Source organism: Pholcus phalangioides, unplaced genomic scaffold (assembly GCF_987345545.1).
Source record: "Pholcus phalangioides strain wild (caught in Gottingen) unplaced genomic scaffold, Ppha-v1.0 ptg000024l_1, whole genome shotgun sequence".
In the NCBI taxonomy this organism is placed as follows: Eukaryota; Metazoa; Arthropoda; class Arachnida; order Araneae; family Pholcidae; genus Pholcus; species Pholcus phalangioides.
In genome coordinates, this window is record NW_028301616.1 from 1,285,979 (window position 1) to 1,312,476 (window position 26,498).

Below are 26,498 nucleotides of genomic sequence, written 5' to 3' on the forward strand. Positions count from 1 at the left end.
ATTCAGTTATAACGAACTCCAAGAGATCAAATCATGCATGGGGAAAAATATCCGCGAAATTTAAAATTTTTTAAAACTACATTGCTGTGATAATGTATTGGGACAGGGGCAGCTTAAGCGAGGGTGCAAGGGGTGCGGCGCACTCGGGCGGCAGCGTAGACACTACTTAAGACAACAAAATTTAACACAGTAAAAATTCACGACATCACGCTTTTGAGTCCTACTATACCTCGACAACGGAAACGTTGAAAAAATAGACAAGGCCTCTGATCGTAATACCAGAAACAAGAATGGCAGCTATCTGGGCGGCTCGAGACAAAATCTGTACCCGTGTGGGACTTATTTTTTGCACCCTCTACCTATTGTTCCCTCCATAGCCATACCTCCTACGTCAGGGAATCTTTCGTAGGGCCCATGCCCGATTTTCCACGGGGCCCCTTCTACATTTAATTTATAGAGTGAAAAAAGAAAAGTTATAAGGATTTAGTCCCGAGCCTCAAGCTGGAGCCCTGTCAGCCCTACCCTTAGAAGGTCATGCCCCTCCCTCACAATTTATCCAAACAATTCCTAACAAAACATTTTTTCGGCACTTCATTTTGGATTTTGCGCTCCTCCAGAGCCGACAATTTGGTTTTTTTTTGGCAAATTGAATTTTTTTTACCCATTCACCCCGGATTTAGCAAGCGGTGCCGCGTGTGGCCGCAATGGATAACGTGGCCAAGCGCCACCCCTGTTCTCTATTACAAGGGCCATTTTGGTTCCCTCACCCATGGCCCCCACAAGAGCGTGGGATAATTCTAATAATTTTTTGGCTTTTTCAGGCTATAAATTAACTATAGAAAAGGCCGTGAGAAATCTGACTGGGAGGGGTCCTGCGAAAGATCCCAGCCTAGGGGCCCATACCCTCACTCAGAATTTGATTCACAGTAGTCAAATGAAGGCAAAGGAAAATTTTGGTTTTTCACTTGTCCGGCCGCTGGAATACCGGAAACACCTTTGAAAAAATTTTCTTAATAAAAATTACCCGGTTAAATATCTTTACAGGATAAGTGATGATGGCTCGCAAAAATAAGTGCTCTTTCACGGATCAAGTTATCAGGCATTTATTAAGAATAGTAAAATAATTCTAGAACAAAAAACAAAGACAAAAAAAATTTCTACTTTAAAAGCAGGACGTATGATCACGCACATTTTGTACGGTAAACAATGATGTGCGGCTTTCTTCCAAAAAAAAAATCAGATTTATTTCCAGGTGCCCTTTACCGAAGCCCTATCAGCCTCCTGGCAGGGTCGCCAGTAGGGGCAGCACATGAGGCTTCGCACCCGGGCGGCAGGTAAGCTCGATCCGCCCCTGTATTGGGACTTCCTCTAAGATTGACACCACATCTTTAAAATTTTTTTAATCGATACTGTAATGCTTCCTTTTAACTGCCCTACTACTGGCCTGCAGCATCCTCAATAATTTCAATGCAATTTTCCTATCCTCTAAGAACAATGTTGTGGGCATTAGCAAAAAAATTCTAAAAAGGCGTATGACTACATTTAAAGCAATTTAAATCCGTTTATTAGAGACTCACTGCATCTGCTGATTTCTGAAAAAAAGTGCAATAAATTCTCACGCAAGTCTTCACCTTGAAATGTCCGTAACCCGCTCAATGCGTCTCTTTGTAAATGTCAATCTAAAATTTATGGTTTTTAGTGTTGATAATACGCATGCAAAACCAATTCAGCGACACGTTTTCATAATCTGCAAAAACTGCTTGGATTTGATAGTTGGAAATGATGTCTAAATGCCAAAGATTTGGGGTTCGAATCAAAATGAAAATGTCAAATAATTGAAATTGTGCTTCGTATAAATGAAATATTTTAATATTGAAAGCTATATATATAGAGATTAATCTCGTGCCCGTAGTCATAAATGTCAAATTTTGTCATAAAACTGAGAGTGAGGCATGAATCCCCTTGCGCACAAGTGGAATTTCGAGGCATTTACGCACAACCGAGCCCGTCTTGGCCATTTTTCTTTTTCTCCCCCCCCCCCTTTTTCTTCCTTTTCTTTCCTTCCCAAATTTATAAAAGTAAAAAGGACATAATCATTATAAAAAGGACTGTTTTCAGATCAAATTGCCGAAGTTCAATTATGTACTTTACAGTAAAAATGTCAGATTGTTTTGGGGGGAAATACAGCCAAACCCAAAGCGAATTAAAGACCCTTTATTAATACGCTTTGGTCAAACCCCATTAGACCGGAACTCCAAGAGACCCGAGAAATCACTTCGTAATAACAGAATTTCGTTACAAAGGAATTCCAGATTTTTTAATTGTTCCTATGTAAACCTATCCGAGGGATTAGAAAAGTTTTCGTTAAAACGATATTTTTCACGTTATAATGATATTTGTTAAAATGAGAGTTGACTGTATTTCGTCTCAAGTTATTTTTTTACGTGTATATGCAGGCTGCATGGGTAACACGGTGTATGACACTTTACTGGCGGCTGGTTAGTCTTAGAGACATACCCAAGTAGAAAAAGTATCCAAATCACGTGTCCAACTCAGATATGTCATTCATGTTGTAAGGGCTATTCATCTTATAGCTGTAAAATAAAAAAAAAACACTCTTTATACCGTCCCCGTGTGCCAAAGAACCCAATTAAGAAGTTGTTTTGTCTTTCCCGATGCCAACTAAAATAATTTCCCGTTTCTAAGTGCAATATTCACCGAGATATGCGAATTCGAAAATTGAGGAAATTTGGGGAAAAACAGCATTCAATGCGGGTAAAATGGTTTCCCCTCATTTAATTCTGTTTTTTTACAACTTTCTTCGAATATCTCAGTGGAAATTTGAACTTGGACACGTTGAATTTTTTTCAACAATTTTTTTCGGGAAACAACTTTCCAATTGGGTTTTGAAGCACAGGGTGTTCGCATAAAAAGTTCATATTTTTATTTTAATAACTAACCCCTGGCAACATGAATCAAATATCTGAGTACTACACATTATTCGAGTACTTTTTCCAACTGGAAGTATGCCCCTAGGACCAATGGTTTTCCAGTAAAATGCCATATGCCCCGTTACCTATGTGCCCTGTATATTTAATATAGTACGGACTGTTATGTGAAATAATTGTGTTTGGTTTAAGTCAACTCGCACGTTGCTTCGTTCGCCTGCGAGAGAGCGTTCACATTATGAACCAAAAAGCCACTTGAAGGTAGCTTGTCATCCAACGAAATGTCAGATTTTCACTGTATCGAAACTGGAGCCAACAAACTGATAATTTTCTTATTTGAAAATCTGATTATTTGTATTTTCCGATGGGCTTGAAATCCTGATAACGAATCATTATGTTCACACTAACAGTTTTGTCACTGCGTACACTGATTTCTCTGGAATGAATGGTTCAAACTAATATTTAAAAAATTTTCACACGTATTTTAGAGAGTTAATTTTTTTAAATTCATAGTAGGGCTACAACATGAACCTATATCGTTGATACATGTATTATTGTTGAAAACGATGTGGAAGGTTGAACTTTCCAATTGTGATTCATTTGTGTGGCTATTCCCTCATTATTACTTTTATCCGCACGAAGAGAATAAAATTAATAAAACTGCTTGCTACCACTTTTTGCGATTTTTATCATTATATGAATGCATATTTTGGAAGCTACAACTGACATTTCTCAATGAAACCATAATCTTTTACACACAAAAAAAAACTAATTTGGAAATAATAAAAATTTCATCCAGTAAAGAGTAACTTGATGACATTGTGCCGTCTTCAAGCGCAGAGTTTACATTGATTAAAAATATATTTTTTTAAATTGGACTGACACAACACATAAAACATACAAATAAAACTGAGAAAAACACAAAACAATAAACTTCACAAAAAGTAACATTACGATGATACAGACCCTTTGTGACCCCAAGGCATTTATTCTACTTTTAATGTATTCTATTATGTTTATTTTGCTTTTTCGTTATTTTCATAAATTAAAAATTAATCAATTAAATTCAAAAATATTTATACTTCAGACAATTTTTGAATAACTATCTTCTAATGGGGAAATGGGGGGGGGGTAGGAGAAAGGAAGGGGGAGTAGAAAATTATTCGTGTTCGCAAGGGGGCCACAGGAATGAGAAATGGATGAAAGGGGGCCATGGACAAAAAAAGGTTGAGAACCTCTGGTCTAATAGAACCGATGCCTCTCATAATATCACGACACACTCAAGCAGCCCCTGGCACATTTATAGTTCCCTTAAGTGGCCTGTGGCATATTTACAGATCATTGAAGTGACCCGCGGCACAGTCCAAGATCACTTAAGCTGACCGCCGAACATTTACAGATTAACTTAAGCGGTAGCGACACACTTACTTCAACGGCTTCGGAGCACTTCAGTGGGAGATCTGTAAATATGCCATGGCCGTGGCATATTTACAAACCATTCAAGTGCATTTAAGGGGAGAGGACTATTGCTTGACTATGATTAGCCGGGCAATCATGCAATTTGGCACCCTCTCGTAATATTAAAGTGTGAAACTTTCGCCCTAACTGATCCGGCGCACCGAGACCCGCCTGTTTCCCCTTAGTTGCGGCCCGGCTGAAGTAATCCGGAGCACTTAAGTGGCCCACGATGCAGTTTTACATCACTCCCGTCTGTGACAGTGGCAGACCAATCCACGATATTCCGCCTCGAGTTGGCTGGAGGGCAGTCGGATGGTCACGAGAGAAAGCCATTTTCTTCACGGGACATGGACCCGTTCTCCAACTACCTCGAGAGGTATAAAATACCAAACAACGACAAATGCATATGCGGAGAAGTCGTCACACCACTGCACTATGCCACCAGCTGCCCCTACACAAAAGACTTCCATCTAATCAAACCAGGGCGAGAGCTGGTGAAGGAGTTGTTTACGAGGATGAGCCGGCTCTAGAATGAAACACTGGAGAGTCTCACGAGCTAAAAAGAGGGCATCGATAAACTGCACAGGAGAAGGATAGATAAGGCCACCAGACGATCAGCCCTCAGCAGCCTACAAGGAGATCCAGCAGATTGGCAGCACGGGCGGCAAGAAGGCAAAGGACGCCGGTTAGTCGTGAGCCGGATAGTCGAGACTCTACTGTATTTATTTCCTATCTCGCAACAAACAAATAAAAGACTTCATTGCACCACTGGTAGGAAGAACAAGCGCTTTTTTGTTGCTGAAATGTCGGAAATGAATAATTTCCCTTTCTATATAAATTGTGTAGCGATTGCTTGAAACAACCTTGAAACGTGTTTGAATCGTGGACACGCGAGGTCACATTTTGAGACACGAAACAGCTCAAATGAATGAACAACGTGACTTCTTCTTTGCAAGTTTTGCGAGTGAACACCATAAACACCCGAATGATTATTGTATACTGTTATTTATACACGAGACAAGCTCACTCTAGCATATGAAAAAGCGTATATTCAAAAACAGTTAACTTTTATTGATAATTGCGGAAGATGATTAAACACGGACGAGGAAAGTCTTATTGAGGTTAATGTTACAATTGGAGATGAATCCGATTATCTTCGAATGATATTTATCCAGATGCTTCTGGAGTTTTCGATGGACGAAGAGGAAATAGGACACGATATATATAATACAGGGAATGGGTGTCTAATGAACGGAATTCGATCGTTACTACATTGTGTCCAATTATGGCTTCCACCAAGGCTTTCGCTTTCTTCAACGCCGCGCTACTTATTGGTTTCGTAGCCGTTGCCAACAGTCAAATAAGTGAGGAATGTATCAACGCAGCTGAAGAATACATGCCAGAAGTCATAAGCGATATGGGTAATTTTTTACATTGCTTGATTCAGATTCTGTTTAAAGGTGCATATGAGTCCAAACCGATGCGATTCCATAGCTGTTAAACAGCGTTTCTCAACCTTTCTGAATCCAAGGGCCAGTAGAATATCTGAGACAATGCGACGGACCACACCACTCATGTCCCGTATTTTTTTATGCATTTTTCCCGTGATCGGTGATTGTGCCTATTTTTGGCAATTTTTATATGACAATTGGCGATGTCCCGTATTTTACGGATTATTATTTAAGATCCCAGCTTACCTTGTTTTTCTCAATGAAATATGGTCATCCAATCATTTGAATATTTTTTTCGTGAAATACTGTTCGTTTTTGTTAACTGCTATTTGTAGCACCCTTTATTTCTACACCCTTCAACATTTTTATCAGTAATTAACTAATTATATTTGAAGTGATAAATTGCAATTTTTGGTAAAACTTAGTAATATCTAATGTTTAGGATCTCAATTTCCTGCATTCTCTTCAATGGTGTATGGCGAACCTAAGTATGAAGGTTATTTGAACCCATATGGACATTAGTTATGTCAGTTACAGCGGATGGATAATTCTATCAAGTCTGCCTCTGCGGACCGCAAAAGCCATCGTCGTGTACCACCTCTGGTCCGAGGACCATAGGTTGAGGAACGCTGTCTCCCGAATTTCTACCCCATCTGCCTGACTCCCAAAAAACGCTTACTGTGTATCCCGAACTTTAATCATCCCCAAAAATCCCTATTTTTTATTTTTTTAAATATATTCCCAAAAAATTTAGCAAACAGGCAGTTGCTTGTTTTTTACCTCTAAAATGCCGTCACAAAATGTGTATTGTAAATTTTCGTAATTGCGTTAACCCTTTAAAGATCTCTTGTTTGTGTAAATGTAAGAAATACATTCGAGCCAGAAGGCTATGTGTAATAAGGGCCGTCTTATGGAGGCGCTGGTACCAGTTGATGTCGTGCGTGACGTCATTGCTCAAGCAGAACCGAGAGTGCTCCTGCTTTGCTGCTACCGATCGCGGTACCTACCGATATCACTGAATTCTTCCCAAAATTATCTTTTCGATTATTGTCATTAGTATTTGTATATTTATCGGCTTGCTTCGTCTAATAAAGAAATTTTTGCTTTTACTTAAAAGGGAACTTCCGCTAAAAAAAAGAATATTTTTCGTGGATTAATTTCAGTGGAATCACGTACGTCAGTTAATTTTTTATTGGGTCGATTAAAAGCCAACAACTCTCTCGAGGCAGATAATTTCAATTATCTTTCGAAATTTTATATATATATATAATTTTTAATTATCTCTTTTTATTTTCATTTGAATTAGGTGTAGGTCTTAGAAGCCTCGGACTTCGTTATTACCATTACAAACGCAACATTAAAAACATGGGAAGCAAATATTAAAAAAAAAACTGTAATATAAAATGTTTGAAGTTATTACTATTGTTATTTGGAATGCTAAGCATTGAAAGACATCGTTACTTACAACAACTATTTCTTGGATTTTATCCATATATTTGTTAGTTTTTTCCATCTCTTTCCTAATGAACTTTTTATCCCTATTCAAACTTTCAATTCTGATAAAAGTCCTGATCCTAGAATGAATGTGGATAGCTTTTGGGCATACGTGAGGGAACTCCTCCGTACATCTCTCTTTCAGCTCCTTTAATAACATCTCTTGTGGTTGAATGTCTCGCTCTCACCATGGCGAGATTTGAAAACTCTTTCTCTCGAAGCTATCAACCTTTCTTCTCCGACGGCACTGTTAATCCACCAAAGAATGAAAAGTACACCTCTCCATTACAGTAAGCATCTTTCTTTACTCTGATGTCTGCTACAAAGTGCTTGACGGGGCTAACGAGAAAGACCTCTCTTTCTCGTTAGCCCCGGTGCTTGAGCAGTGACGTCACGCAGTGGCTCCTTGACCAAGCCCATTTGAGCCAAAGCGACTGCCGTCTTTACAAAGAAATGAAAAAGCCCTCACTATACAGCAGGAAACTGGCCGGGTCAACCGCGCTGGCCAACTTCGGACTTTGGCAGTAACATATATACAGAAGGGGGGGGGGGAATCCTTATGGAATAAATTGGAAAAATGTATGATTTTGGTAAGACAATAATTTTCATCTTATTTGATATAATAATGAAAACCCGCTGGTGCCTGGCGCTGGGAGGCCCACCAGCGTGAGAATTTCTATTTTTCTTGAGGATACCCGCTGATGCCTGGTGCCTGGGGCCCACCAGCGTGAGAATTATAGCTTTCCAAATTCTCTGTTGTATATTTTTAATTAGAATGGATACATTAATATTTTTTTTTTATTTTGTTGGATATGGTGGGCGGGTTGCGCTGTGGCGGCCGCGGCGTGGTAGATGTGAGAGGCGGGAGCGTTGTGGGATTGGGAGAGAGGTACGTCTGGCTCTCGGAAACGCTCTGGTTGAAGCTCATTTTTCCGTTATAGCTCACCCAATTGGGTAAAAGGCCTACCATTGTGGTAGGCCTGAGCTATAGTCGGTTTCAGATAAAGATAGTAACATATATACAATATTACTGCTAAAGCCGGAAGTACGGCCAATTCGTGATAAAGCCGGCTACTTCGTGAATTGGCCAAGAGTTTAGAAAGAGCCCGAATTGCAGAAATGATTCGGACTTTGGCCGACCATTTCGCGAAGTGGCCGGGGATCCCTGACTAAAGCTCGATGTGCTGATGTAAAACAGGCCGCTAGGAGCCAAATCTGTTGTTTTTTAATCGTTAAGGTGTAATATATGGCTCTATATAGTATGTGTAGTATGGATTAGCTCCATGTGACGAGAGAAAAAAACGAAATTTGAGGGAAAAAACTATAAAAATAATTATATAAACATGTATTTTTTTTGCCAAATTTGGGAGAGAAAAAAATGATTACCGTATCGTGACTGCGGTTTGATGGATTGCCGTGACTAACGTGAACATAAAAAAAAGGCCAAGTTGACGGTGATCTCGAATCATGTCTTTTGTTATCGGACTTTTGCAAGGGATCACCGGCCACTTCGCGAACTAGCCGGTCAATGCCTGAATTTCGGACATTGGCCGGGTCAATATTCAACGAAATTGGCCAACTCACGAAATGGCCTTCCCCGTCGCGAATTGGCCAATTTCTGGTTTTGACAGTAACATATCCAATATACACTGTAAGTCGACTTATACTATATCGCACTTGATAAAACACGTGTATATTGCTTTCATTTCAGAGAACGGTGATATGGCGGAATGTGCGCAAACACTCAAAGAGGTAAGTGTCACGTTTTTCCCGCCATTGAATCTGTCAAGTATTTTCTTCGAAGTGGTTGTATATCATAATTCTAATATTTATTTGAATCGTTTTTCTGATTGGTTATCAGCTCCAGGCGAACAGTGAAGGAGACGAGGCTCAATGGGACAAATACGTAAGTAGGAAAATTTATCATGCCTTTAGTATACTCCTACTTAACTGCACAAGCACCTGATATACGTTCCTCCGCGGAATTTCTGATGAACCGGTACATGTCGAAACGTGTTGTGTATGTATGCGGGTACCTAACATATTCATATTGCCGGAGTTGTGTTTGCTTCGTGTTTATGCTGGTGTCATCTGTCTTCCATATTTTGAAGTGAAAATGGTGGGCCTTCGCTATAATGAAACGTCATTGCAAAAGGGGGGAAAAGAACACCAGGCGACCAGATTGTGGGCTTTTTCTTATCCCTGGCGATGCCATCACTAGGCTCCGCATTACAACTGCCCGCTGCGGAAATCGTTAAAACTTCTGCAAAATGCCACACATTTTTTTCAAGAACAATATTTTTTGCCGATTTTGTGCAGGTGATAAGTGCTCCTCCCCCCAACATCGAGAATAATAATAATTAAGGACCTAAAGTTTAGGCACTAAAAAATGGTTGAAATAGGCAGGCAATAAAACACTATAAATGCCTAAATTAAATTTAAAATTAAATAAAAACAAAGGTATTAAGGGGTCCAAAAACAAGATGAAAAATTGATTGCACTTAATCCGTCTATTTTTTTAAATAATAGTTTATAATAACTGCATTATTATCCAAGTTAAAACTGATTTCAAGCCCAAACTAAAATGTTAGTAGATCCTTAGGATTAGGCCAATTCCAGAGCCACCATTACCAGACGCGGAGCCCGTAGAGAAAATGATCTGTAGGGCTCCTTCGAGTTGCGAATGATTCTCGTTTATTTGTTGTATAATATATAATTTGGAATAATCATTACCATTTCTATTTATAGTTGAGATATGGCTATCTTGTTCTATTTTTATAAAAAAAAAAATTTAATATTACCACGTATGCGGGACTCCTTCAAGCGCGAGGCTCTGTGTGGTCGCACCTGTCAAACACCCCTGAGGGCTACTATGGTCAATTTAATGGAATACTAAATATGAATGTTTAATAAATAGTCATGGTTGTTTGCTGTGCATTTATGGTACAAAAAATAAAATCAACACATGGGGCCCCAGAGCCCTGTCTGCTCCTACTCCGTCCTGTGTGAGTCATGACGTCAATTCATGACCTCTTGGGACAGTCATCTGTCAGATATACACATACAACACAGTCCAATGCCCGAGCGAAACATTATGTAAAGCGTGTGGAGAGAAACAAAAATTTCTAGTTTTCCCCCAGCTTTTCTAACACGAGCTGCGTTCATCTGAAACAAAATCCTTCACACCTAACGCCATCCGGTCAAAGCAAAGTTAATGCATGACAACACCAATCTCTCAGATCACTTATTTGCGTCTAAATGGGGCTGCAGATAATTAATACTGAGAGTTAGAAAATTTTAACAAAGACAATTCTTTTGAAGTTTTCAATGCTCCAAATATCCATGTCTTACAGATTACGACCTTTGAGATTCACAAATAAATTCAAAATTATGTTAGAATAGGCACACACACATTTATGGTACGAAAATTTCAAAAAAGGCATTTTTACCAAAAATTTTTGAAAATAGGCAAAAAAAGGCATTTATGGCATTTTTCCTGAACATCCGGGCTCTAATAAAAATCTAGAGAGAGAAATATATTCTAGTTTTTTTCGCTGTTATTTATACTGTGCGCATATTCCCATACTACCCCGAACGGAACGAAAAAAGAACACCTTATCTCTCCTTGTGTTATCAAACTTTGAACGGAAGGTGACTCCGCTAACTGGGGGTATGAAAAGGATTTTATATTTCAATTCCCCTTTCACAAACGTGATTACCATTACAGTACTTGGTTATACAATAGGGTATTTAGAACAATTTCTAGTAATCGGGATACTGTACGTAATTTATCTCTAAAGGATGGTCATACATGAAATCCTACCCAATCATTTTACGTGAGACGCACACACACACACACATTTACTACCGATCCGTTGTCATTTAAAATACATTTATGACATGAATGTCGCTCTCCACTTGTTAATACAAGATATACAGAAGACTGGACGTTGTGAAGATATTTATTATTTGAGATGTTAATTTTTTAAGGAAGGAAAAACTCATCTCTGCCTCTTCCGGGAGTCGAACCCGGGTCCCTCGATTGCCGGACAAGTGCTCTGACCACTAAGCACATATACGCTCTAGCGAAGGAAAATCTCTATCTCCTCTGTAGCTTAGTGGTCAGAGCACTCGTCCGGCAATCGAGGGACCCGGGTTCGACTCCCGGAAGAGGCAGAGATGAGTTTTTCCTTCCTTAAAAAATTAACGTCTCAAATAATAAATATCTTCACAACATCCAGTCTTCTGTATATCTTGTATAAAATACATTTGCACAAAGCTACGAATCGCAATTTCTTATCATTCTGCATATTATACCGATATTTATGACGATCGATTCATTTCGTTTTCATTCTCATAGGCGGCCACGATACTAGAGGAAGAGGGCGAACAGCAGGTACGTGTTATGATAACGTTTCTACTGAGTTATCTGTATCTCTTTGATCAATTATATAATAAAACTGTATAACTCTTGGTTAACAGCCGCGCCTTCCTCCTACAACGAGCAAGACTAAAGAATCTCATCGACGATATTGCCAGAAATACAAATATACAAATACAACGCCACAACAGGCAAATTGCCCAACGAGGTGGCTGACTTAAGAACATCATCGATCCCCGAGCCATTTTTTGGAGTCCCTACCTACTACTGCTACACCCCAAATGCACCCCCCCCCGCGGAACCCCCCAACGAACCCCCAACGAATCGGTACATGCGGGAATGTGCGTGTACGTGTAGTGCAACCTGACGTAAAGTTTTGTTTCTGTGTAATGCTTGTTATGTGTAGTGCTGTCCCCAGTTTTTCTAACTATGAGTGAAGTGTTATGGGTGAATGATTTACCGTTGTAGGACTGTTGCTCTCTGTGGCGAGACTTTTTAACGGGGAGATCGGCTCGCATTTGCGCCTTGAAGTTGGGAACCACAGAAAACCAACTTCAGCCGACCACCACTGTGGGGTTCGAACCCGGATCCTCGCATCACGAGTCCGCACTATAACCACTCGACCACCACAGCGCTCATAAGAGAAGGAAATTACAGAATTTTTTTATTAAAGTCGTTTTTTTTGTATTGGTGGGAAGTTACGTTCCGGGGGTGACCGCGAATAACACAAATCCCGTGAATTTTTGCTTTTTTTCAGACATTTCGTTTATATCTGCTTTGTGCAGCAGAAGTAAGGGGGAGCGTCTAGTGAGATTCTAGGCGATTTTTTCTAAAAGAATGTTATAATGTCTGTTAGCAGTGGTTCGATTAATCTGTTCCCCAGTTGAGATATCTGAATTGCTGTTGATTAATTCTCCAATTTCCTTCTACGTCTACTTCATTGAACCCTTCTTCCCCATCCACCTGCTTCGCTAACATACACACACGTAAAAATATTGTTCCAGATAATGCTTCTCACAAGCACTCGCGATCGCAAAGCACGAAGCAATTTGAAGGACAACGCCGATTTATTTTACAGAACAGCTATTACAGTATTTACACGTATTCACAAGCAGCGATTTTAAGCAACGCTTAACAGAAAGCAACTTCTCACACATACAAGAAATCTCGTCTTCAAAAACTCAACAAGCACCTCTTAGTTCCGCTCTGGCGGTGCTAATATGCAAGGGAAGAAAGCTTCCAGAACTTTCTCCCATATTCTAGCGAGATCCATTCCTTTCTTTTGGCGTCATGACATCGCCAAAACATTGGAGCTGTCGCTAAACTTGCCAATATTTACAGAGAAATGCGTTGATTTACAGGCGAAAATGAGATAATAAATGATAAATAAAGGCTATTTACATAATTTTCGTAACAATATCTTTCATGATCTTTTCGGCTGGCTTCGTAGAAATAAATGTATCCTCGGGCACACATTGTGGTAAACAGTTCTTCCAACACGAGATGTTCCGATATTTACAGCTTCCATAGCTCTAGCAACGATGCTTATGACATCGGTGAAATTCATCCATGATTTTAAAGTGTTTCCTGCATTTGCATCTTCGAATGCCTGCACAATCATCATTGAATATAATGTATATAGCGAGCCATAAATGTTCGCATAACATCCGAACAAGCAGCTAAAGGCTAGTTGGAAGGCATATAGAAGACTTGAGCACTAGTAAATACTTCAGGAGTGGTTTTAAAAGCATTTATTTGACACGCGTGCAATTTATATTTTTTTCCGATACGAGAACTAACACTGCAACGGTGTTTTTGCAGAAAACACACTAGGAAGGAGACCGTGAATACCAAGGGCCCCGCCAGCATTTTTATTTACAAGATTTTACTTATGTTAGCTATTTGTAGTCAAACTCCGTTGTAACAACAAAAGGGGCCAAAATCGTTCTATCGGATTTAATAAAGGAACATCCTATGAGACGGAATCAAAAATTCCGTTCGTTATGAACCGAATTCGCTATAACGGGGTCCGATTGTATTTTATTTATACTACAGTATTTATACAATCATAGTCGATTATTGCGGCCTCGGTCCCAACACCTCGACTATAACGTCAATAATTGGTGGTCCCGACTGATTCCCATAGAGTAAGCGTGCCTTATTTTTATTTTGTTTTTATTTTGCGGGTCAAATAAATGTTGTTTGTAATAAATGTTAACTTGTATAGTTTCTGGCCCGAAAGCGGCAAAAAATACCACGCATCTAACAAGCGGAATAAATTATGATGCGCATATACATAGGGTGACCATGTGACCTGTATTTTTTGCAATTAAAATTTATGAATTCAGTCATTAAGATTATTTTCATGACTTCAGAGTCATAATTACTATAATATAATCTATATCATAATTAATTATAGTCATATAAAAATATTTATCTAATATATTTGCCAACTCTTCCCGCCAGGAAAAAAAATATCGTTCCTTTTTTTCGCGCGTGACATTTGGAGCTCCCATTGAAGAAATTCAACAAAAGATGTATTATCACATTAGTTGAGTGAGACGTTTATATTATTAATGGTGTAGAGCAGGGGCTGCAGGGTCACTGAGACTTCCAAGATTAGTCGTACATATTCACTCAAAGCCAGGGGTTCGTGAACTATGGGTCACAACCAAAAAACTGGATTCACAGGGGTGCTTCAAAGATGGATCGCACAAATTTACTTGGAGTCCTGTTACAAATGCACTTATCGCGGGTTTCACTAACGCGAAGCTGATCTTGTAGTAGACTTTGGGTCACGGCCGAAAAAGGTTAAGAACCCCTGGTGTAGAATAACTCGCTAATTTTATTAGACTAAACATTGATGATGTGGACATGTTGACAACCAGACACTTTCGATGTGAATAGATTATCATGTAAATGACATTCCGAGTTATTACTTCTTGAATATCATCGATATTTCGATCTTCATAAAAATTAGAATTTTTGCTACTTTAATGTTTTTTTTGCAGGAATGTTTCCTTCTCACGTTCACCATGTTGTCGGAAAAAATGGTTGAAAGTGGAAACGAGGCCTGCGATGAGCCCATAAAACAAATGCTAGAGGCAATCGAGAAACTGGATGAAGAATAGGTGATCAATAATAGGTCTATATCTGTGTGTATGAGTGATCGATATCAATAAATATTATGAATAAACACGTGGTTTTCTTTCTTCTGAGCCGGTATATATGTTACTGTAAGTGTGATAAATCGGTTATTGTACATAATAGCCGGTCTAGTTATTATGCGTGCTTAGCAACCGTCTTGGTAAGTTTGATAAATTTATCACTTTAACCGGCCAATATCCATAATAAGCCAAGCGTCGCGTTGTAAATTTGATTAATACTAAAAACAATTTTCGCTTTTACCGGAAATTATGCATAATAATCAAGTGTCGTTGGTGAAGTTGATAAATATTTGAAATTTATGGCCTTTATCTGTGATTATTCATAATACCCTAATATAATTGGTGAATTAGATAAATATGAAATAAATTACAAACGAGTCAAGTATGTGTGGTGAATATAATTGGATCCCGATATAATGGTAACGAATTTCACGATCGTACCCCGATATAATGATACAGTACATGTGTATGAATTATCACGTACAGAAAATCATATAGTACGATTTATCATGTTTACCAACGACGCGACGCTTGGATATTATGCATAATCGCCGGTAAAAGTGATTAAATTTAGGAAAATTTATCAATCTTACCAAACTGCTCGATGATTATGCATAATAGCGGGTTATTATGTACAATAACCTTATTATTTATCACATTTACCGCGTAATATATGTGCGTGCATTATTTTGATAATACCATATATACGTTACGGCTTTCTTGTCGGAAAGGATAAAATTGTCTTTCCTGCAACAATTTTGTCTCTGGTGTGCAACTACTACAGTGCACACCGTTGGTACTCCAGTCAAGAAATATTCTGGGTGGGAGGGAGGGAGGGGAGGGGGGATGAGCCTGTTTCGAACTCACAAAAACCACGCACGTCGTTATCGACGTGGACCAGTGAGTCCCAAACTGTGCCCCACCGAAGATTTCTTGGTGCTCCGTGAAGATATCGGTGTGCTTGCACATTTTTTACACCTCAATATGTTCGAATGAAGCACATGGTCAATACGAAGTACAGGAAAGTCCGTTATAATGAGAATCTCGGTATTGCATGTAATTCGAAAATGATAGTCAGAGGAGTTACTTATGTATGAAAATCAGAACACATTCACTCTAACGACAACAATAATTCTTGAAAAGCATGTTTCCCTGTCCCCTTTCTTTAAGAATTACACATAAAATGGACAATAGGAAAAAAGAGTGTCATTTTTTTACACCACTTCACACTATTTCTTAGGTGTGGGGACATGTCAGTGCCCCCCCCCCCCCCCCACCGTAGATAAGAAAACCAGATCCTCCTGTATCTTGTCTTCTTGTAATCTATATAGGAGGTTGGAAAGACATATCATTCTATCTGCAGGTGTGTTGGTGTTGGTTGCGCACGTAGGGCCCGACCTCTCGTTTTGACATCGTTGTTATTTCCCTTGAATTCCCCCCCCCTTTCTCTATTTTATGGGAAATCTTCCTAAACACTGAACACATGGCTAACAGATCTTAATCATTTTCTTTGCTTTAAATACTGTTGGACATGCAACGGATGGTGCAGTGAATACTCCAGTTGCAGAAACTACTACTACTAAACCACATATGCACCTCGTTCACATTCCGCTGCGGAACTTCTAACGAATTGGTACATGTTGGAATGTGGATGTACGTGTTGTGAACCTAACGTGAAGTTTGTTTCTGTGTAATACTTGTTACGTATAGTGCTGCCATCTATCTGCCGCAAATTTTTCCAACTGTGAGTGATGTGCAATCATTGAATAATTGTACCGTTGTAGGCCTGTTGCTCTCTGTGGTGATACTTTTTAACGCGGAGATCGACTCGCATTTGCGCCTCGACGTTGGGAACCACAGAAAACCAACTTCAGCCGACCACAGTTGCAGAAGCTACGGTATTCCACAAAGTGCAAATTTCTATTGAACAATCAATATTGTATTTGCTTTAACAGTTAACTCTAGATCTATATTTCAGAAAAGTAGTTCAAAATAAAAGGTAAAAGAAAAGTAAATTTACCTAGTTTTGTTCTTTCCATTATCTATATGTTCTTACAGTGGAAATAACTAAAATTCGTTTACAACGAGAAGTCCGTTATAACGGCTATTTTCTCCATAAACTTGGTTATTATTCGTAACCAAGTGTGCTTTTCATCAATTAAATACCTTTCTACTATCTGGTTGTTGAAATTTTTAGTCTACCTTGTTTAGATTTCAAGATAACGCAAAAAGTTCCTCAACTTTCCACCAGATGGCATTCTAACATGTCTCATCGTTTGGCGCGTACTCGTATTGCTATACCACTATGTTACTTTCGTGAGTCTATCTGCATTATTTCAAGAGTTATTCAAGGTTATGTGAAATTTCTAATGTTCTTTATTTTTCTCAATATTTATCTTTTCTGCTCCCGGACATCCCAAAAGGATTGTAAGAGGTTGGAAATGATTGTAAGAAGCTGCGCATGTGTTACTGTTACGGGATCTTCAAGTGATCATAACTTTTGAACGGATGAAGATAGAGCGATGGAACAAGTGCCTAGGTATACTGAATTGGGCATGCGCTACCCAATAATAACAACTAAAACGCCACCTGGTAGAAAATTTTTGAACTTTTTAACTTCTCTTAACGAATGAACGTGCTTTGAACAAAATTACAGCTTAAATTTGTGAAATTATATTTACAGAGATTCTAATAAATAAAGCTCACTCAATGTGCACACTGACTGTCAAAATTTTCAACATTTGGTACTCTAACTGTAGATCTTTCCAATTCGTTACGGAAAGTCTGTATATTTACAGATTCGGGAGAGTTGTACTACGAGATATGCATATTGTTGTCTACCCCTAATTCTATGGCACTTCAGTGTATCAAGAGCGTCTAATGTTTTCAAAATTAGTGCTCCTTGAATGGAATTTTCCGCTAAAAAGTTCTCCGTGAAGTAAAAAGATTTGGAACTATTGATTTATACCGCACATGTACTACCAAACCGTGGATCTATTTCATAAGCATTCCTCTGGGAAAGTTCTAACGAATTGGAATGTGCTGAAAAGTGACACACCTGCGTGTGTGTCCCTGACGCATTTAGGATGTCAGAGTTAAGGGAGGCGCTGTCATCTGTGAAAGTGGTAGATGCCTAGATTCTCGCGTTGGGTGTAAGCATATAATGTTACGAAAATTATGTAAATAGTCCTTATTTGTCATTTATTATGTCATTTTTTGCCTATAAATAGTGTAAATTGTCATTATCTTATGTAAAAACGAAAATTGACGCATTTCTCTGTAAATCACGCCAAGTTGACGACAAATTTGGTAAGTTTGGCGACAGCGCCGATGCTGAAAGATGTCGCCAGAGAAATTTGCAGAAAGAAAAAGAATGGGATTTCACGAAGAAACCTCTCAAGTTTTTTTTATTTTCCTATATAAATCTGGGGATTTGTTATGTTGAATTGTCAAAATTCATCATAACATTACATTAACTTAATCTTAAAATAGTTTTAATAGTAGAGAAAAGAAAAGATTATTATATTGAATGGATTTTTGTCTTATGTTTTATTTGTACAGTGGCATAATTAATCATTTGATTATACCGATATTTAATTGTATATATTATGGTGCATATAATAATAATAATAGTGGAAAGCAAAATCTATTCAATAAAAAGTTTATGCCTTAAGATACAGTTGTACACGGTACTGCTGCCTTGGGGCCCCAGATGAGAAACACGGGTCGAATTACAAAGGGTTGTAAGAGAGTGAAAGAGATGGTCATCGAGCCATATAAGGTAATGTTTGTTTTTCAGGGGGTGTGAGTAAGGGTCCTTGGCGAGAAGAATTCTCCGAAGGTCTTAACGGTCCCCTTAAGATTTTCCCCTTTTTCTGTTGTACCTCAATTCCCCCTCTCTCTCCCTTCTCCGCCAACTGTAAATTAAAACGCCGAATAGTTCCCTTCAGGACCTGTACTCAGTACAATTTCATATAGTTTTGGATCGCCAAGGGGCCTTTTTAACATACCCTCTGGGAAAATTCGCTCGCAGTCTCGGGAGATAATTTTTCAACGCTACTGTCTGACGAGAGTTTTTGCTCTCGCTTGTAATTGAAGCTTGCGCGAGTTATATATATGTTCGCTCGCTGGTGATTTGAATTTACTATGTGCCTCGTTGAAAATAATTACGCTACTCGAAATGTAGCCTTCACGCTCCTGTGTTCTCGAGTAAATCGCGTGCATCTACCACTATTTGATAAATAACGATTGCACGAAAGAGCAGAAATCATATGGATGGAGGGTCTGGATCAATGGTCATTCCAGCAATTACTATGAGGACGGCTTCGCCTTCCAAAGGGCCGATAGTAGCCAGCTAGCGATAGTAACCAGTCGGTGAGTGCCCCTACCAACCTGTTCCTGAGAGGTGCTCTTAACAACAGGAGTGCTCCTACGAACCTGCTCCTGAAAGGTGTTCCTAACAACAGGAAGGATTCCTAGCTGCCAGTGACCTGCAGAATATGCGGGAAAATAAATTCCGTCTTCATTATGGACAAACCTCCATGTTCACCTTTTCGAGCGTCAACCGTAGTTTGCATAAATAGACAGAACGATAATATGTAAGTTTTTTTTATTTAAATCCTTGTAAAGCGATGTTTTTTTGTTTTTTTTTGTCTCGGAAAATCTAACCTTCATTTGGTAGATGTTTGCATTTATCTGTATAACCTTTAATTGTTAAAAGGTAGCTACCTACACCATTATTTTCTATTGTTAAAAATTAAATATCTTCTTTTCCTTAAAATTTGACTCTGATTTACTTGCTCATGAAAGTGTTGTGTTGTTTTCTTTCATCTTATGGATTGCTAAACCCCTTGTCTTGATCCTGCAATATTTATTCGAACCTGGGTGAATGGATTCCGATTTTGAATCAAAGAAAAATATAAATTAAAGAAGAAAGGATCAAGACAGAATGGTGCCCTGACCACTGAAACAACACGGCATCTTTTGTGCTATTTCCTGATTTGCCATAATGATTTAATCGGAGTCAAAGTATTTTTGTTGAGTATTCTCAAAAAACTTTTATTGAAATTTATTTTTCTGTCGTAGAGGTGACCTATAAAGTATATATATGTGTTTCAATTGATGATCAGTTAAAATTTTTCTCATTGTTTTTTGGTGTTACTATGGCTCATCCGGCAAGGGGCAGGGGAAGAAGACGTGCAGAAGGCACTCCCCATCTCACGTCTTATCTAAGCGTAATCCCTTTCTTCTCGGGTGAAGACCCAAATCAGTTTTTTTTTGAACTGGAAGCAGTATCTCGTCATGGTCAGTTGACAGATCAAGACCTTGTGTTCATAATAGAGGTCAAAATGAGGGGGGAAGCTGCAACTTTCCTTCGAGAAAATTTGCAAAAACGTGGCTTCAGTACATACAACCAATACAAAAAGGCCATATTGGACCATTTTTCCAAAAAGGTGTCCCCCCATGAACATGCTCGCCAATTATTTTTGACATGGCAAAAACCCAATGAAAGCATCAGGGAGTATGCAGCCAGAGTGGAGGCACTCTCTTATAAGTCTATCCCCGAACAGGTGCAGGGCACTGATGCTGCCGATCAGGCCCGCAGGGAATTATTAAGAAACGTTTTTGTGGAAGGGCTAAGACCGCACCTGAAACGCTTGGTTCTGCCTATGAACCACAGAACGTTTGAAGGGGCAATGGAACAAGCCAAAATGGAAGAGAGGCTCTCCCAGACATTTTCTAACCCTGGAGAAGTTGAAGAAGTTCAGGCAGTAACGGCTCCTCAACTAGAGCCAACTGCGAGTCCCCTCATGGCGCTAGTACATTCACAACAACAGGCCATTACTCAGTTAACGGAGGGTATGTTAGAAATTCAAAATAAATTGTCACAGATAACAATGAATACGAATTCGAGAGGTCCCGTGGTCTGTTGGTTTTGCAAGAAACCAGGTCATACCCAGAGACGATGCTTCTCGTATAGTTCTAGGGGTCGGGGCCAATCCCATAGACCCAATTTGGGATCCCACTCTACTACAATAGGGGAGATGAGTAATTTCTCGAATACGATTCCAAAAAACTAGATCAGGCCGAAGGGGCTCTTGAGCACCCAGAGCTCACTTCTTCTGGCCCTGAGGTGGTGCCATTGTATTCGATGACAAATCCAGAGGAAAAAATGAATCTTCCCATCATAAACATTGCCATCGAAAATAAGATATTTCCATTTCTGGTTGATACGGGAGCATCCATCAATATTTTACAAGGAGACGTACTGGAAAATTTCGATGTGTTAGACAAAAAACAGTGTCGTGTCACTATCAAAGGAATTGCTACTGAGCAAGTTGTTCTACAAGAACAAGTATGGGTAAACTTGCCTTTTGGAAAACAACAGGTGATTACACCTTTTTATGTTTCCCATAATGCTCTTTCTTCCCACTATATCGGCATTCTTGGTTTTCCTTTTCTGACAGAAAATAATTTCGACGTCTCTGTTCGTAAGAATGCACTTATTTCATCTTCGCATTGCATAAATTTTTCTGAATCGAAACCATCTTCGGACCTTTCGAAAACTGATTCCATTCCTTCTGTATTTGGTGTCTTGCCTAAAAAGGTCACTCTTCCACCTTTTTCAGAAAATATGGTTAAAGTTAAAATATCGGATACTGATTTCCCTGTCAACTCCTGTGTTCTGCTGGAAAGCAATATTCGTCATCTTTCAAGTATATTTGTGTCCCGTTCAGTGAACATGGTTTTGCCAAATCATGAAATTTTTGTAAAAGTGGCGAATTTCACTGACCAACCTGTGACCCTAAATAAGTCGATGAAGCTAGTTTCTCTTCTAGATGAAACTCATTTTGAATCAAGCGAAACCGTTGCGTCCGTAGATACTGTTCACGATACTGAAGGAATTATCTCAGACTCCTTCGATGTGTGGGGAAGCGAGCAGCTAGACCTTTCCCATTTAGATGATTTTCAAAAGGAAGAACTCACGAAGTTGTTGAATCAGTATCCAAAATTGTTTGCGAAATCTGTAAAAGATCTTGAAGGCTGCGACACATTGTATCATACCATTCCGTTGAAGGACTCTATCCCTGTTCGACAGAAGCCATATAGAGTACCGTTTCATTTAAAACAAGAACTAGACCAACAAATAAAAGACCTCCTAGAAGCAGGTATCATTACCGAATCTACAAGCCCATATAGTGCACCAGTCTGTTTGGTAAGGAAAAAAGATAACTCTTTCCGGCTGGTCACTGATTTCAGGAAATTAAACGAGAAAACGTTAGACGATTCGTTTCCACTTCCAAATATTACGGAGCTTGTGGATTCTCTACATGGGGCACACTATTTTTCCACATTAGACTTGACATCAGGGTATTTTCAATGTGCGATACATCCTGATGATGTGTACAAGTGTGGTTTTAGCACACCTGATGGTCATTATATGTGGTTAAAAATGCCTTTTGGACTGAAGTCTGCTCCAGCCACATTTTCTCGTTTGATGCAAATTGTTTTAGCAAATTTGTCCCCATTCAAAATTGCTTGCTATTTAGATGATATCGTCGTCTCATCATCTGATTTTTCATCCCATCTCGAAAAGCTCAAGATCTTATTCGACAGACTTACACTACACAAGCTAAAATTGAAACCTTCCAAGTGCATCCTGGCGAAACAAAATATAACATTTTTGGGGTTCCATATTTCTAAGGGTGAGGTGTCCCCAGATAAGGCCAACCTGAAAGTTGTACAAGCTTTTAAATGCCCCGAAACTAAGAAACAAGTAAGACAATTCCTCGGTCTCACCAATTTTTATCGAAAATTTATAGTAAACTATGCCGAGAAAGCCTTGCCCTTGACCAACTTAACAAAACAAACGACTTCCTTCAATTGGCACGAAGAAGCTCAAAACGCATTCGAAACCTTGAAAGAAGCACTCTTGAAAGAACCAGTACTTATGTTACCAGACTTCACAAAAAATTTCACACTAACAACCGATGCCTCTCAACACACCTTAGGCGCGATTCTGTCACAACCAGATGCATTGGGTCATTTACACCCTATAGCGTATGCTAGTAGGAAGTTAAAAGGCGCCGAACTCAATTATTCCACCTTTGAGAAAGAGATGCTCGCTGTGGTTTGGGCTTGTTCTCACTTCAAATACTATTTGATGGCACGAAAATTCACTGTTATTTCGGATCAAGCATCCCTCAGTAAAACCTTACATTTGCGAGATCCCACAAGTAGAATTGCTCGTTGGATCATGGCTTTGGCGCAATTTGACTGCGAAATAGTTCACCGTCCCGGTAAGCTGAATGCTGCGGCTGATTACTTGTCAAGAGAAGTTAATAATATAAATATCACTCAGATTGAAGTCGAACCTATTTTGCGACAAAGAATTATTAACTTACAATCTTCCGATGCCAAATGTTCCAGAATTACGGACGATTTGAAGTCTGGTAAAACACCGAAACCAAACAAGATGTTGTTTTTTATCCAAGACAATTGTTTATATTGTACTGCTAGGAAACCTAAAAATAGGTTGGACCGATTAACAAAAATTGTCGTTCCTTCAGAACTGACCAAACATATTTTGGATATGAATCATTCTTCGCCAGATGCAACTCATTTGGGTTTAACCAAAACATTATCTAGGATAAAATCATTATACTTTTGGCCGGGAATGTATTTTCAAATTAAATCTTTTGTTTCTAAATGCCAGTCCTGTTTGAGTCGACGAGGACATGTGACCAACCCCATCGCACCACTTCAACGCCTAGAAGTTTGTGAGCGGCCTAATCAAAGGGTTGGGTTCGATGCAATCGGTCCACTCCCAGTGACACCAAATGGTAACAAGTACATTTTATGCTTCTGTGATGCTTTCACCAAATATCCAGAGGCGTATGCGGTGAAGTCTATTGATTCGGCCACTGTGGTTGAGATTTTAGAAAAATATATTTGCACTCACGGTGTACCCGAGTCTATTGTCACTGACCGTGGCGCAAATTTCATTTGTGAGGCAATGCAAAAGGTATACGAGAAATTGGGAATTCATAAATTAACCACCACCGCTTATCGACCTCAAAGTAATGCTGTTTGTGAACGTATGAATGCCAAACTCATAAATTCGTTAAGTCATTTGGTCAACCAAACTCATTCCGACTGGGATCGTCATTTACATTTTGCCCTGTTGGCCCACCGTGTTTCAATACATTCATCCACAGGTGAAACACCTGCTTTCTTAACGTACGGAAGAGACCTGAATATTCCCCATCAATTGCTAACTCAGCCTCCTTCTCGTTCATACTCAGACACACAGGAATTTGTGCAGGACTTACATCATAGGCTATCAACATCATTTAAACTGGTAAAAGAAAATTTAGTAAAATCTGCAGAACTTCAGGAAAATACCAGATTAAAGGTAGCAAAAGTCAAAAATCTCAATATTGGTGACCTGGTTTTGTTGAATACTCCTCATATTGGCCCTAATGCCTCTCGGAAATTCAATAAGCCAAATAAGGGTCCCTACGTCATTCTTCGTAAATTTGGTCCGGTCAAATACGAAATTGCACTTGTAGGTGATTCCACAAAGAAGCTTAGAGTTCATGTTGACCGAATAATACGAATTCCTAACACATCTATGGACACTTCTCAGTTAAATGGTCAACCTCCTGACAGGGAAGGGATTAGGAACACAAGTTCAAGTCAAAGGGATGTACCATATAATCTGAGACCACGTGATGCTGCTGGTTTTGTACAGAGAGCTTGAGTTGTATATTCTTGTACCTTAAAATGATGTTTATACTCATTGGCACAGAATTCTTTTATATATTATTATTAGTATTCGAAAGTTATGTCCCTAAATTTGTATATATTCAGTTGTTTGAGAAAGTTTCGTTATTTTGTAAATTTGTGGATCCATATGTGTCACACGACAATGATATTTTGTTTTAATAAGATCCAATGAAAACTGTTTACATTTTTATGAATGTGTGTGATGATTTACATACTATGTTAGTTATGTCATGAAACAATGATAAATATTTCATGGAAACGAAGATGTGGAATATGTGTAGGATAAGGTTTATAGAGAAACCTCTTATCAAGCTATGATTGATTGTTATTAGGAAGAATTAAGATGATGTGTTTATAATTTTTTTCCCTTATGCAATTATATTTCAAGTTGAGTGTTAACTAGATTGTTGAGCTAGTAACAGATAAATCGATGTACCGCAGACATTACATAATATGAGTTGTGCTTACATATACACCGTTCATATCTGATATTATTGTTGGCATTATTCCTAAGTAGTGTTTCAATTGGCCATTGAACACTTCCTTGATGAGAATGCTTCTTGCGATCGGGGGCAGTCAATCAGTGATGTTGCGTTGATTGGATCTACAATAGACCAAATTCAATAAATTCTGTGTTGCATTGTGTTGTCCTCCATATTCAACCAGCACAATATCCAGGCTTCACTTCTTCCTTTTCCGTAGCTGCATCCTTATCGACGAGAATGATACTAACGTATCAAAATCAGATTGGAAAATTGTAAGCATTGAACTGTACACATGTGTTCTGAAACTCTCGCATATCGTTTTTATGTTTAATAGTGTGTAGCGATTGTGTCCCTACTGAAGAACTTCACGTATATTCTCACATTATGAATATGTATATGCACGTAATTTTGGTTTGTGTTCACGTATTTTCTGGTGTTGTATATTTTTTTTTTTTTTTGTATTTTAGTATATATATTTCACTCCCTATCATCTTTCACATTTGCCTGATGAGCCATACAGATCATTGTGTAATATGCATATTAATTAGATTCGTGTTTCTCACATTGGCTTTAACGTAATCTTTTCGCCCTCGATTGTAACATTTAACATGTTAGGGATCTCATAATTTAAGGCTAGCTTTTGCCGTTCTTCGCGTGGAATTTTCATTCTGAAAATTCTGGGGAAACCGAAGGGAGTATGTTATGTTGAATTGTCAAAATTCATCATAACATTACATTAACTTAATCTTAAAATAGTTTTAATGGTAGAGAAAAGAAAAGATTATTATATTGAATGGATTTTTGTCTTATGTTTTATTTGTACAGTGGCATAATTAATCATTTGATTATACCGATATTTAATTGTATATATTATGGTGCATATAATAATAATAATAGTGGAAAGCAAAATCTATTCAATAAAAAGTTTATGCCTTAAGATACAGTTGTACACGGTACTGCTGCCTTGGGGCCCCAGATGAGAAACACGGGTCGAATTACAAAGGGTTGTAAGAGAGTGAAAGAGATGGTCATCGAGCCATATAAGGTAATGTTTGTTTTTCAGGGGGTGTGAGTAAGGGTCCTTGGCGAGAAGAATTCTCCGAAGGTCTTAACGGTCCCCTTAAGATTTTCCCCTTTTTCTGTTGTACCTCAATTCCCCCTCTCTCTCCCTTCTCCGCCAACTGTAAATTAAAACGCCGAATAGTTCCCTTCAGGACCTGTACTCAGTACAATTTCATATAGTTTTGGATCGCCAAGGGGCCTTTTTAACATACCCTCTGGGAAAATTCGCTCGCAGTCTCGGGAGATAATTTTTCAACGCTACT

At 38.8% G+C, this 26,498-nt stretch overlaps 1 protein-coding gene across 1 annotated transcript; it reads left to right on the forward strand.

The window, feature by feature from the left end:
- The first annotated feature begins 5,658 nt into the window (after positions 1-5,658).
- LOC149068548 (uncharacterized) lies at positions 5,659-14,928 on the forward strand. The gene is made up of 5 exons (XM_089250975.1): positions 5,659-5,827; positions 9,063-9,103; positions 9,213-9,257; positions 11,712-11,747; positions 14,744-14,928. Exons 1-5 carry the CDS (start codon positions 5,692-5,694, stop codon positions 14,861-14,863), a joined length of 378 nt encoding a protein of 125 aa, XP_089107101.1. The 5' UTR covers positions 5,659-5,691; the 3' UTR covers positions 14,864-14,928.
- The last annotated feature ends 11,570 nt before the right edge of the window (positions 14,929-26,498 follow it).